Consider the following 12,091-nt stretch of genomic DNA (forward strand, 5'->3'; position numbering starts at 1 on the left):
GTGACACTTAAAGTATTGTCTAGAGATCTCGGCACACTGTATGATTTATCTTTAGTTTATTCAGACATTATAATCCTTGTGGTTCTGTGCCCCCATTTTCAGTTTTAAATGTTTGAAGCAGGTATGTATATTGGGGAGAAATGCCATCTTTGCAAGGCTAATAATGCTCATAAAAACCTCATTTGCAACACTGAGTCAAAATCTTGACTCCTCCTGAAGAAAATACCCATCCTGCCTAGTGTTTGGCTCCTTCTAAAGGGTAGAAAGTAGGCCAGTTTGAGTTTATAGTTTAACGTGGACTCTAAGTACAGGAATCAGATGACTGACAGCCTCATTAACCAAACACATTTTAGCAGTGTCTCTAGAAAGCAAGCATACTTCTAGGTAGGCAAGCATTTTAAAAATTCTAATGTGAAGTTTTATGGTTTAGGATACACGTAGGTGACATCTGCAAATGCTGGCTCAACTTTTCATTTCACTAAGCATGTCTGATTGTAGTAAAGTGTGGGGGATGTTGGGCTGTGCCTCCAGTTTAGGTTTTGCAGCTGCTACTGAGTATCGATGCATCTCTGGCTCTGAATGTTATCCCCCTCTTTGGATAAAAATTTTACTTATTCTAGGTCCCTCCAGTGCTTTTACCAGATATTTGATCAGGTCCCAAAAATCCCAGTGAATCAGCCAAATGCTTTTCTCATCTGATTCGCATCTGGACACCATTTGTTTCACAGGTGGAAGTGGTGCCTCTGGTTGCCTTTATGAGGGTATTCACAAAGGAATGCAGAAGGCAAGGTGGGCTTTTTCTGTGGGAGTATAGGCAGTCTAAGAGTGAACTGGAAGACTGAGAAATAATCATAGAATTGTTTTGTTTGAAGAAGACCTTTAAGATCATCAAATTCAACCATTAACCCAGCACTGCCAAGTCCACCACTAAACCATGTCCCTGTGTGCCATGTCTAAACATTTGTTAAGGCCCTCCAGGGATGGTGACTCAACCATTTCACTGGGCAACTTGTTCGAATGATTGACAAACCTTTCAGTGAAGAAATTCTTCCTAATGTCCAGTTTGGCACAATTTGAGGCCATCTCATCCTATTGCTTGTCACTTGGGAGAGTTTCTTAAAGAGGAACCTTAAAAACTTAAAAATCGCAAAACTAAGGAGGGATTAATATTTTCCATGGATATGTATCCTGAATTTAACAATTGTAGTTTTACATTTTGGGTATTCTGTGTGATTTTAAAATCTCTAGATATAATGTGTATTAAGCACATTGTGCATCAGTGAAGCAAGCTGATATATGCTAGTGCCATTCAACATTGTTTTTCTTTTTTTTTGTTTTAGATCACCTTTTGCTGCTGTCACAGATTACTCAGTAACGAGAAATAATGTCATACAGCTCTGTCTGGAACTAACAACAATAGTACAACAGGTATGAGACCATCTGCTTAGCAATTTATTTTTTCCTAAATTGTAAATGGCTATTACCTTCTTCACAGAATTTTGTTACTCTGTCAGTATCATTTTCTAAAAAGTAGGGGACTATCAGTAGTTAATAAGTGCTTTATAAAAATTCTGCTTCCTGGTTTTATAGTACTAGTTTAGTTTGTTCTATGTATAGGCTTCTGTGTATTTCAGTAGTAAGATTCATCTTGGGTTCTTTAGTCTACTATCATCACTATAAATTGGTGAAATCTAATTGATAATTTGCATATTCACTTTGTTATGTTTTTCCATTTATTTTTAATTAACTCTCTGGTTTAAAAGATCTGTATCTTTTGGACTTAGCCACCTGCTCTTTAGTACAATTCATATCATCTCTACACTTGGGCAGATGACGTCCTCATGAGGCTAGAATATTTTGAATACCTTTTTGTGCATACTACCTTCAAGAAATCCATAAGTAGGTTCTGAGAAGCATTTTCTTAACGGGCTTCATTTGGAAATGCAATTTAGAAAACTTTCCCTACCCATCTGTTGTCTCTCTGTAGTTTAGGTCTGTACCTATCTTTGCCTGTTGTTCTGCTGAAACTGAGAAGTCTCTTTAGCCACAGATTGAAGCTAATGTAGGTATGAAATTCTGTATAAATAACTTATAAAATAGTTCAGTTGAGCATCATCATTTACCCTTACTCATGCATTTCTGAGACCAGTCTGCTGATGATGATTGTGAAGGGCCTTGTTACCAATTTATACCATCAGTTGACCTTGTGGTGCAGCAGTGCCCATCATGCAGAGAGAAAAGAATCCAGAAAGAGTTGCCTCTCCTGGTGGTTCAGCAACTGCAGAGGGAAGGGACCACTAGTGCTAAGCAGAAGTTTTCAGATGAGAAGTTGGAGTGGAGAAGAAAGGAGAGAGTGGACTAGGTAGGAGCACTGAGGAGTCTTTTTCAGGTTTTCGGAAGCACCACTCCAAACTGAGCAAAGCTACACTTCTTCTGTGGCCTCTTGGCATGACTTTCTATGATGATACTCTCCCTTTTATAAAAGATATGCATATTTCTCTAACCCTTTCATAAACGTGTGCAGTTAGATGATTAGATTAGTTGGATTTGCTTCCCACCTGAGCTGGAGAAGAGGATTATTGTTAGTCCCCTGTGTTCAAGCTTGGGAAATGAAAGTTTCTCACTTTTCTGTATTATTGTTGTTATTGTAGTTATTATTGATTTATTTTAGTAATTTGTTCTTATTTTCCCTTCGTTATGGATGTGGGTAGGGTAGCATGGAAATGGAGCATGGGCTGTTCTCTCCCCACAGGCTACACAGTGAGGGTCCCTGTTTGCTTCCTAGGTGCAGGGGCCAAAGGTCCAGTCCTGTCCTTCAGCCACTCTATGCTCCCCACTTCTCACTGTCACCTTGCCTCAAAATGGGAAGGAGATGCCTTTGGTAGTGGCTGTGGAAGAAGAGCTGGCCTTCATTTTCTTGGCTGCCTATTGCATGATGAGTGTTTTTTATCTGTTCTCTCATGGCTTGTGTGCCCTTGCTGAGCTTGTCCCCTTGACATGGGGTCATAACCCTGGGAAGAAGAAGGCATCCCTTCCCATGGCCAAATGGCTCATTTTCCACAGAATTAGCTGTGAATCACTGTCTAGATTTTCAGTTAAGATGAAAAGCCACCTGGTCCATTTTAATGTGTCCACTCTTTATGAGAAAGTGGGTAAAATATCAACCGCTGCAGTATGTCCCAGGAATTAGCTTAATATCAGTTCATTTCCTTTCAAAATCATCCCTGTCTATGATAATGCCAATTCATTTTGTATAAGTAAGTATTTTTCTATGTATATTTTTAGTATGAATGAGAACAAATTTTATTATTAAATACCTTTGGAGAACAGCAGTTTTATCTTTGCTAAAACCGACAAATTCCCCAATCAGACAGCGGTACAGTACATGAATCCACATTTTGAAATAGAAGAGCATTTAGGTGCCTAAATTTAAGCATACTTTGAAATTGAATTGGGCTGTAGTCAGAAGAACAATAGTGAAAAATTCCATTAGTTGTCCCAAACACATGTGGTTTGATCTCTATGTAAAACAAATGCATTCCAACATAGTATTTCAAAATGTCCTCACTGAGCTTTTGTTTTATGTGATCACTGAATGCAACTGAATGTTTTAATATCATCTTACCAAGATCTGTCTCAGAATCTGTTTTCTTTTGTATGCACATTACTTCCCTAACTTAAAATGAGTAGTTTAAAATATTTTTTTGTTTATGAAAGACCTACAGAAGGCAGTGTTACAATTGCTGTTGTAACACTAGCAAACAATAGATTTTTATAAAGCTTTATAGTTTATTAAAACCATTAAACCCATGATTTTTATATTGTCTGTACATTTTCTTGTACATTTGACATTTTTAAGGCAATTTTTTTTAATACAACTTAAAAATAGAACTCCAGTATTCATCTCAGTAAGTGAACACGAGCAGGATTGAAAAGTGAGGGTTTTTTTTGTTTGGTGGTTGGTTCTTCTTTGTTGGTTTTTGTTGGGATTTTTTTGTGGTGTTTAAGTTACAGCCAACATTCAGATTTATTAACTGAAAATGATTTTTTAGATGGAGGGAAAAAAAAGCTAAAATTTAGCTGTGTTGCTTGAATAATTGTGCACGTTTTGAGGCTAATGTTAATATCAGTGTTTCTTCATAGAAATAAATGTTGGTGGGTCATCCTTTCCTCCCTCCCCCATCACTGCTAAACATATAATGAAGAGAGAAAATGACAGAATTACGGTACTTTCTTATCTAAGAAAAGTCTGAGAAAATCTATTGAGTGCCTGTGCTTTATACTTTAAATAATTTGAAAAGTTGGAGTTAAAATATCGACTTAGAGACAGACTTTAGAATAAAGTACAAAATGGCACATACTGTGTTTTAACCATTTTGTTTCTTGTGCATGGTGCACAAAGCCCAGGACCCAACTAGCAGACCAGCATGCAGTGGGTATTTGCCAGTGGAAGCAGGTCCCTCAGAGCACTGCAAGTTACTGTTGTAACCTTCTTTGCATCCTCACTAATCGTTTGCTTTTATGCAGCTGTTATATTTTGGCTCAGATTTTTTTCTCTCCCTTAGGACTTTAGGTTATTGTTTCATAGACACTTTCTGCAGGTTTTCACTTTTAATACCATCCTCCTTGCTGGTGGCTTATTTGATTTAGGGCTTGCATTCTTGCTTCATTTTTATAATCAACTCTGCCCTTGCAGCAGAACACTGGAGAAAAAAGATTTAAATAACAATTCTATGACTCTATCATGATTTTTGTTACCATTCCCTTGCACTCTGCCTTTCTCTCCTACACCTGTCTGTCTCTCCATAGGAACCAGAGATGAGCGTTATCCGTCTTCTCTTTTTACACTGTAATAAGTAAAAAAGGCCTGTTCATTCTTCATGGTACAAGATAGGTGTTAAAGGAATATGGGCTTAGAGGATGAAGTGTGTGTTTTGGGTTCTGCATTTTTCCCTTTTGGTTCATTCATGAGTTCAGATTTGTGTTCCAGAATTGTTCCAGTCATAAATGGCATGTAAGGAAGAACATGGGTGACTCCTTATCTTCATGGTGTTCATGAGTTTTTTTCTATTGACTTAGTTGGGGTGTTCAGCTTCAGAGAGTGCCAGGAACTGGTCCTTTTAAGTGTGCTTATTTTGTTTTAGAGAGGTAGTAGTAGACAACTGTAAGGAAGAGAAGGTTTATTGCTTTCTCAGGCAATTTTAGGTAGCTTTTATTATCATTCTCAATGCTCTTATTCCTCAGGAACCCATTAGGGTGTCACTAAAGAAGCTGTCTTCTTTAGAATTAAAGCCCTGGAAATCTTGGGAATATTCAAAAAATCTAATTTTATCTTAATTTTGTAAGTTATCAGACATGTAAAGAAAACTTTACTGCTGAGCACTGTCATTCTTATTATTGCAGTTTAGTAGTGATAGTAGCCACATGTTTTTTTTACTTTTCTTAATCAGCTTTCACAATGATTTGCTGTTTATTTAGTTTTAAAACCACTGAAGTTTATCTCACAACTTTAGGGTCTTGTGAGATTTACTTAGAAAGATAGTCCAGCAGAAGCATAACTGTAGGCCTGTAAAAACTCCTTTATAAAAGCTTCACTGCAATTACATCCTTTGCTAAACACCTTTTTGAAGGACTGCATGATGGAAGCAATTCTGTGTAACAGGGGTAGAGATGGAGAACAGTCACTTGACTGACATGGATCTGGCTTGCACTGTTGTCACAGAACATACTTCTGTCATCATCTGTGTCACAGCAATATTTTGATGTAAACTCAGATTCTGGAAAAAACAGGGTGAGAACCTGAGTGATGCAGTTTGGGAGGTGGTGGCCAGGATGGAAGACAGATAGGAAAGACCAAGTCAGCCGTTCACAAATACTCTGCCTGGACGTATAGGCACCTGCGATTTTGAGCTAAAAGCTGTAATATAGAGCACATGCAAAAGTGCCCTGTGCACTGCCTCAGCTAAATGATTTGAAGCTTATTCCCGAAGCTTATTCCCCATTTAAAGATGGTTGAGATTTGTAAAATTGTCTATATACTCCATGCCCTGATGGACTTACTTCCCAGTCTTTGTTGGGCTTCTAGTAAGGTAATCTGTGTTGGGCTTTTAGCCATTGTCTTTTTCAGATAAAAGATACTGAAAAGGATCACAAATTATTTCTTCAGTAATGCACTGTTTTGTGTGACATTGTGTTTTTTATAGTAAAATGTAATGTAACAGATGTTTCAAATATTAAGTCTCGCTGAGAAGCTAAGTGCACGCTGGAATCCATATAAGGATAAAAAGGAAATCTACTTTCTTAGCTCCCTGCCCCAACTCAGAATCCAAATGCAGCAATTTAAAATGGCTCTATTCATTTGGTAAGGACAGTATCAAATACGTGAATACAGAAGAATAATGAATATCTTTAGTACTATTGTTACAAAGTGTCTCTGATAAAATCTTTTATATCACAATTCCTCACTTTTGTTTTTAAGTCCTAGTTATTAAGGAGTTTAAGGACTGACTAAATATAGCTTAAAAATTTTGAATTTTAGGTCATACCAAGTAGCTAATTATCTCGGGTATCTTTAGCTAATAAACTGGCTTTAATAGTTTAGTGGTGTGAATGTTTAATTGGTTCCTCATTAAAGCTGCTTTGCGCTTCCAGATTGTTGGGATTTTTCAAAGCAACACGTGTTTGATGAAAACAGTTATGCATCAAATTCCCAACTTCTTAATTTAAGTTTTCAGCATTATTCCTTCCACTCCAACTTTATTATCAGATGCTTACAGGAAATTCTTTGATAGCCTACAGTGGTAATAATCTCTCCCCTGCATCATTCCCCTGCTCCCCTTCCCCCTGCTTCCCCTACCCCTTCTTCTTAATGAAAATACTTCATGGTGAGGAGGCCACATTCTTGGAATTTAAAATATATATGTGCATAGTACACTTTTTATGCAAAATGCCCCATTTCTGATAAGTGTACAAGTAGGGTAGTAATGTACAATTGGGTAGGTGAAGAGATAGAGTGAAAAGTTAAAAGCAGCACAAAAAAGGCCTCCTTTGAAAACAATAACCAGGCAATTATCTGCCTATAGTATGTGGAATCCAAATGATATTCATATGAGAGTTTTATAATTCATTGCAAGTAACATTGACAGAAATTTAGACTTACCTTGTATCCTTCAAACAGTGCTCTTATGCAGGATTTTCTGTTCCATAAGTTTCAAAGCAGTGCTCAGATGTAGTGGTGTTTCAGGATATATGTTATCCTGTGCGGTTGTTTTCTTCACATTTAGAAAGTCAATGTATAATGTATAAGGTAAAATACAATTTAAAATATTTTTGGAAATATGAAACTGTTTTTTGTTTGCAAGGAGCTATATCAAAGTAGTTTCAATTTATGCTCTTTATCAAAGGTTTTCTCTTTTTCATTGTTGAGTAGCTTTTTCTCTATAGCACACTTTTAAGGAAAATTTTGATATAATTTCATGTAATGTAAAAAAGTGCCTAAGGTGCTTAACAGTGATGCCTTTTTCTGATTCTGGTAGTTTATTTCTGCTAGTTTATTATACATTTTTTTTTTCCCCTTGAAATGGCTTACTTGTAGATATATTGTTGTCTTTTGATATAAGTTTTAAAGTTCTTCCTGGAAAGGATTAGGCATGGAACAGCTCAAAGGTTAAAACATCAATAATAGTCTACAGGGATATGAACCACTACTAGAAATCGTTTGATGCCTCATTAGTTGTCATTGAGATGTATGCTGTAAAGAGGTTTGGTGTTCCTAAACTTGTGTAGCCTGTGATACGACATTTTTGAAGTAGCTTATGAAGCCATTGCATACTTTCTAAAAAATCCACCCTACGAAGTCATGTGAATTTGTTAGCTCTGTTTTCTTTTCTGTTCTTAGAGAAAGTAGTTTCTTTTCTGGTGGAAGGAAGGAAAAAAGAGGGAGGGGGATATGAGGAGAGACTGCTGAGTACATAAGAAGCTTAGTGACCAGAAAGCAAAAGTGAATTGGTGTTGGCTTGTTTGGGTTGTTTGGGGTTTTCTTTCTGTTTGGTTATTTTTCTTCCAGATTAATGAATAACAGCCTCTGAATATGGGGAAAGCTGAAACACAAAGCAGAATAATGTGGGGAAAAGAATAATTGTTTTGGTAGAGCATATGCTGGTACATCAATGCAGCTGTTAATTTTTTCCAAGAAAAGGAGACTGAATGGGCCCAGGTGATGGTGAGTCAGGGACTGTTGAGTTCATTCGTGCACTCATGGAAGCACTTGCACAAAGTAGCAGAAAGTTGGTGGAAACTGAGATAAATTGTAGGCGGGGAAAATGTGTTTTAATATCTTATATGTTTTCTTTAACTAAAGCTTTTTTTTTCTTAGACTGATTGTTGTGGGCACTGTGTCAGTCCGTGAGTGCTGAGTGGCATCACATTTACCATTTGAATAGGGGCAGACAGAGTATATGCCATGCTTCCTGTGTAATTCTTTATAAATGCTGAATTTAATCATTAATGATGATGGATTAAGATAACATTGGTTGTGTCAGTAGAAATGAAGATTGAGACTATTTCTTTTAGTTTGGAAACTGATTTCCCTTTCCAAAGACAGAATGGTCTCTGTCACCCGCTGCAGTGCAGCAAAATTTCACTTCAGTATAATCAATTACAGAACCTATGTGTTGCTGAGCATCTAGTAGAGGTATTGACCATGAAAAAGTGCAAGATCTGTATTTCAGGCATATAATGTGAGGTATGTGTGTGTTTGCTTAAATCCATTAAAATACATCAAGAATTTCAGATGATCCAATATGAAACATTTAAGTCATATCTGAGCCTGGAATGCCATCTACCTGTATATAATTACTTTTTCTCAAATTCAGTTACTTTTTTTTCCTCTGTTTATAGAATAACCACCCAGGCACTATATGGAACATGAAATATTTTGCTACAATTGTGTTTTATAAACCAGAATTCTTTAAATGACAGTACTAGAGGAAAAGCAGAAGTGAAAAATTAAGAAGTTATTTGCCTCTAAATGGTCTTGGAAGTGACATACTTAAGAACTCACCAGTACATCATGCTGCAAAACTTATGTTGCATGTCAGTAATGAAAGCTTGAGTTTTGAATGCATGAAGATTATTTTTCTGAATTACATGTGTGGAAAAAAAGGGTGTCTTGACTTTGTTTTTTCTGCTTTTGCCTATTTCCAACTTCTCATTTGTTGATAGTTTCAGTGGATTTTATTTTTACCTGCTGAGAATGTTGCCGCATAGAGAAATCACCTGAAGAGCTGAAATTCAATTTAGACCACGTAAGCGCTTAGGTTCTAGCAGGATATGTGAGCAAGTATCAGTGTGATTTTAGTCACTGCTAAAATACTTGCTGTGGTTTCTGACCTAATGGTATGTCAGCTCATTTTAGAAATGGCATAGAAGGAAGAAGAGTTTCTATATGCAAATTAGAACTAATAAGCAAGCAGATCCCAAAGGAAAGCAAGATGATGTCTTTTACAGAAGGGAGGATAGAAATAATTGGAAATGGAAAATAACCTCAGAAAGATAGAAAAGAGCTTAGTGTACACATCGCATGCCTCTTAATCCAGCAAGCAATTTTCCCCAGTAGTTGCTTGATCTGCGGATGATTTATGTAAGTTGCGTTAAATTTTTACATGAAGTATTCTGTTACTATGGTGATAGGTGCCACTCCATGCAGATTGTTCAAATAAAATTAAGGCAATTCTTTGTACTCAGTAAGCTGGGTAATTGCTATTAGTTTGTACACAAAGGTTATGAACTTGGAGAACTGCAGGTTCATTAAGCATTCAGGGAAATGCTCTAGACTTTTAGAAGCGTTTGTGTAGGTTGCATAGGAAAGATCCTTTTATGTAGCATTTGTTTAACAGCTTGCATTATATTTTTCACAATAGATATTTTTTCCCTCTTCCCTTAGTATCTTAAATTGCCTGTGCTCACTGTTCTGTTTTCTCCTACCTTTGTCAGTTCTTACGCATGTTTCTGATGGGGGAGGACAGAGTGGGTTGCTGCAGACACAGATGAGCTCTGGCTTCAGTGTGGAGGGGCAGGGAATAATAATAGAGTGAGGATGCCATAGACCAAGTGGCAAGAAACTGCAGGAATTGCATGATTTTGTGCAGTTGGAAAGAAAGTGAGTATTTCTGAACGGCAGTGGGATTAAAATCTGCAGGATTTGTGTGGGAAGCAAAAAGGAGTTGAAAATGGCACCCAGGTTGTGAGCTTGTGGGACATAAGGTGGTGGAGTTGTTGACAGAGACAGGGAAAGAAGAGGGAAGCAGGGAGGGTTTGGGAAGAAACGTGATTTCAGCTTTTCAGCATAATGCGCTAGGGCTGGTGGCAAATATCCAGAAGGAGATTCTGAACTGTGAATGTGAACAGAAGGGACAAGAGATCTGTGACTCATCCTCACAGAGATGATAATTAAAGCAGCATGATTTTAGGAGGCTGCTGAGCAATAGGGAAGTGGTTGCAGAAAAGGGGAGAGTTGAGGATAGAGCTCACTGGGATTGTTGAAGTCAGAAGGAGGAAGAACAGCCATGACAGGTTCCTCTTGGAGCAGCTCAGTGGGAAAAAAAAAGTCAGGGAAAGCATGTACTTTAGGCATCCACTTACAAATACAGAATAGTTTTCACACAAATGGCTGTGTGATTTTAAAAAATCATGGCAGCAGCCAAGGATTTCCTCTTCCCCTTTCTCTGTTACAAACATTTTTCACTTGTCAGTGTCCCTAAGGCCTACATTTCTTGTATCTGAAATCCTGTTAGACCTCTCAAAATCCAAGACATAGGAAAGCACCTCAGGAAACCTCTGCCTGTGTCATGCTCTTAATTCGTTGCCTGTTGCCGGAGGAGAATGTTATCTGCTTGCCAGCTTCTGTAGCTTTTGGGGATATTTAAGAGTTTCTTGTTTCTTGTTTATTTGAAGGGGGGTTGGAGGGAAGGGGATTGAACAAACCTGTATGTCTGCTGATTTGTATTTTGTTGTTCTAGTAATTACTCAGACATACCTATAAATCACAGCCTTAGCAGAATTCCCTAATATTATTCAAGTTCTAATCATCGTGCTCTATAGAATACAGTGTTTTGCCATAGCCCATATTATATCTATCAAGCTTATTTTTTTGAAAGCTGTCTTTGTAATCTTGCCATCAGATGTATATATATATATTTTTCGTGCATTTTCTAAGTAGCAAAAGGCTAAATTAACTCAACCTATCTTATTCTTGTACCTTTTTGGAAATTATATACTCCTGTTTTGGTCCAAGAAAAGTGATGAAAGGTAATAATAAGTGAACATACTATGAAAGCTATAAATTTTGCCTTCTTCAGGTGCTGGCAGAGCTCGAGACTTTGTCATGAGTGTTGTTAAGAACTTTTGTGAGAACCTTCAGTGACTACTGCAGCAAACCTCAGTCTTGTGGCTTTCTTGTCATAGCTGAATTGGGCAGTATTCAAACCAAATAAGCCTTTCTAGAGCCAGTGGCATAAATTCCCTACAGCTAGTGACACTTGAACAGGCTCACTGTGGGTGCCTTGAAGCCAGAACAACTTATTCTGAAGGGACTTGGTGTTATGATCTGAGCATTCTTGGGTTAATTACTTTGTATTGTCATGAACTAGCAAGACCAGCAGACCATCCATTAGAGATATCCTGGTATTAAAGGATTCAGTTACAGTTTTAATCAATTTGAGAAGCAAAGAGTTTAAAGGATTTAAAGGATGACTTGGCTTGATTCCAACCTGTAGTTACATTGCTCAAGAGAGATTTTATGCCAAAGGTTTGGCAATGCATGAGAGGCTGAACCTTCTTTTAGCAATCATGTAATTCGTTATTTTTGTTACAAATAGATAACTGAAATTACGTAGTTTAGACCATTTTGCGTGACTTCAGAATAATGGTGACAGCAATTCTATCAGACATCTGTTTTTAAGTAGTGCATAAAATCTAGCTGTTGCCCTCTTAAAATTAGGCATGGAAGATGTGTGGAATTGCTCATGAAAGATGCATTTCCCAGGCAATTTCACTACCTCTTTTAAAATTGTGCTCCTTAACCTTGCCTACA

The 12,091-nt window shown here is 37.3% G+C and overlaps 1 protein-coding gene across 4 annotated transcripts in view; it reads left to right on the plus strand.

Annotated features, from left to right (window-relative positions):
• Window positions 1-12,091, plus strand: part of CNKSR2 (connector enhancer of kinase suppressor of Ras 2) — a 214,287-nt gene that overhangs the window by 57,881 nt on the left and 144,315 nt on the right. For all 4 annotated transcript variants that reach the window (XM_034074520.1, XM_034074521.1, XM_034074522.1 and 1 more), the window contains exon 4: window positions 1,341-1,428. In XM_034074520.1, the coding sequence (XP_033930411.1) occupies window positions 1,341-1,428 (88 nt within the window). The remainder of the gene's footprint in view (window positions 1-1,340; window positions 1,429-12,091) is intronic.

This window comes from Melopsittacus undulatus, chromosome 2 (genome assembly GCF_012275295.1).
Source record: "Melopsittacus undulatus isolate bMelUnd1 chromosome 2, bMelUnd1.mat.Z, whole genome shotgun sequence".
Classification (NCBI taxonomy): domain Eukaryota; kingdom Metazoa; phylum Chordata; class Aves; order Psittaciformes; family Psittaculidae; genus Melopsittacus; species Melopsittacus undulatus.